Raw genomic sequence first — 746 nt, forward strand, 5'->3', positions numbered from 1 at the left:
AAGGGTTGTAAGAAAACTTAAAAATGTACTTGCACATAGTTTCTTTGTTAGAAATTAAAATGTGCCACTTCGCTCTGTTCTCTCATTGTTTGTCTCTCTCTCTGTATTCAGTTCACAGCTCGTCAGGCCCACACGGCCAGGCAGTCGGCAGTGTAGTGAGACACAAAGAGTCCTCCTTCCAAGCGTCTCCTCCCACTGGAATCACATGCTTTCACCCGCCCCCCCCCCACTCCACACTTTGCATCCCCTCTCTTCCCTGCCATCCTGCAGTGCTTTAAATCACATGATTCCACTTGGCCCGCCCAGCCCCAGTCCTGCTCTTAAATAAAGTCCACCGAGTGACACGCTGGCCCAATCAACTAACACACAGTACGTATGTATTTATGCAGTTGTGTGCGACTCCATGTGAAGCTGCTAATGAAGCAACGTGGTCACGCGTGTCGTGTGGCCTTACTCTGCCGTGCAGCAGTGCTTTTGGCTCGGGGCAGCGTGCTTGCCCCTGAGCTCATCTCGTCCAAGTGGTCCCGTCTCATGCGGGCGTCTGTGTGCAGAACCAGGTCATCGTCAGCGTTGATGAGAGTCAGGTCCTGCATGCTGAAACTCCGCAGCTTGTCTGACAGCACGCCCTGCCCCTGGACATCACAGCAAAACCAAAAAGACACATCAGATATGTGACAGCATAAAAAGATCTTTCCCTTACCTCTGCATCAGATCGGGCAGCCAGTAGTAGGCTGTTAGTATAAGCC

At 51.6% G+C, this 746-nt stretch overlaps 1 protein-coding gene across 1 annotated transcript in view; it reads right to left on the bottom strand.

Annotated features, from left to right (window-relative positions):
- The window catches only part of reep2 (receptor accessory protein 2), a 10,721-nt gene that overhangs the window by 4,274 nt on the left and 5,701 nt on the right, over positions 1-746 (bottom strand). Inside the window, exon 6 of the mRNA XM_035668768.1 lies at positions 455-632. Within this exon, the coding sequence (XP_035524661.1) occupies positions 455-632 (178 nt within the window). The remainder of the gene's footprint in view (positions 1-454; positions 633-746) is intronic.

The sequence above is a fragment of the Morone saxatilis genome, unplaced genomic scaffold (assembly GCF_004916995.1).
Source record: "Morone saxatilis isolate NCDOM2014 unplaced genomic scaffold, NCSU_SB_2.0 Contig22, whole genome shotgun sequence".
Lineage (NCBI taxonomy): Eukaryota > Metazoa > Chordata > Actinopteri > Moronidae > Morone > Morone saxatilis.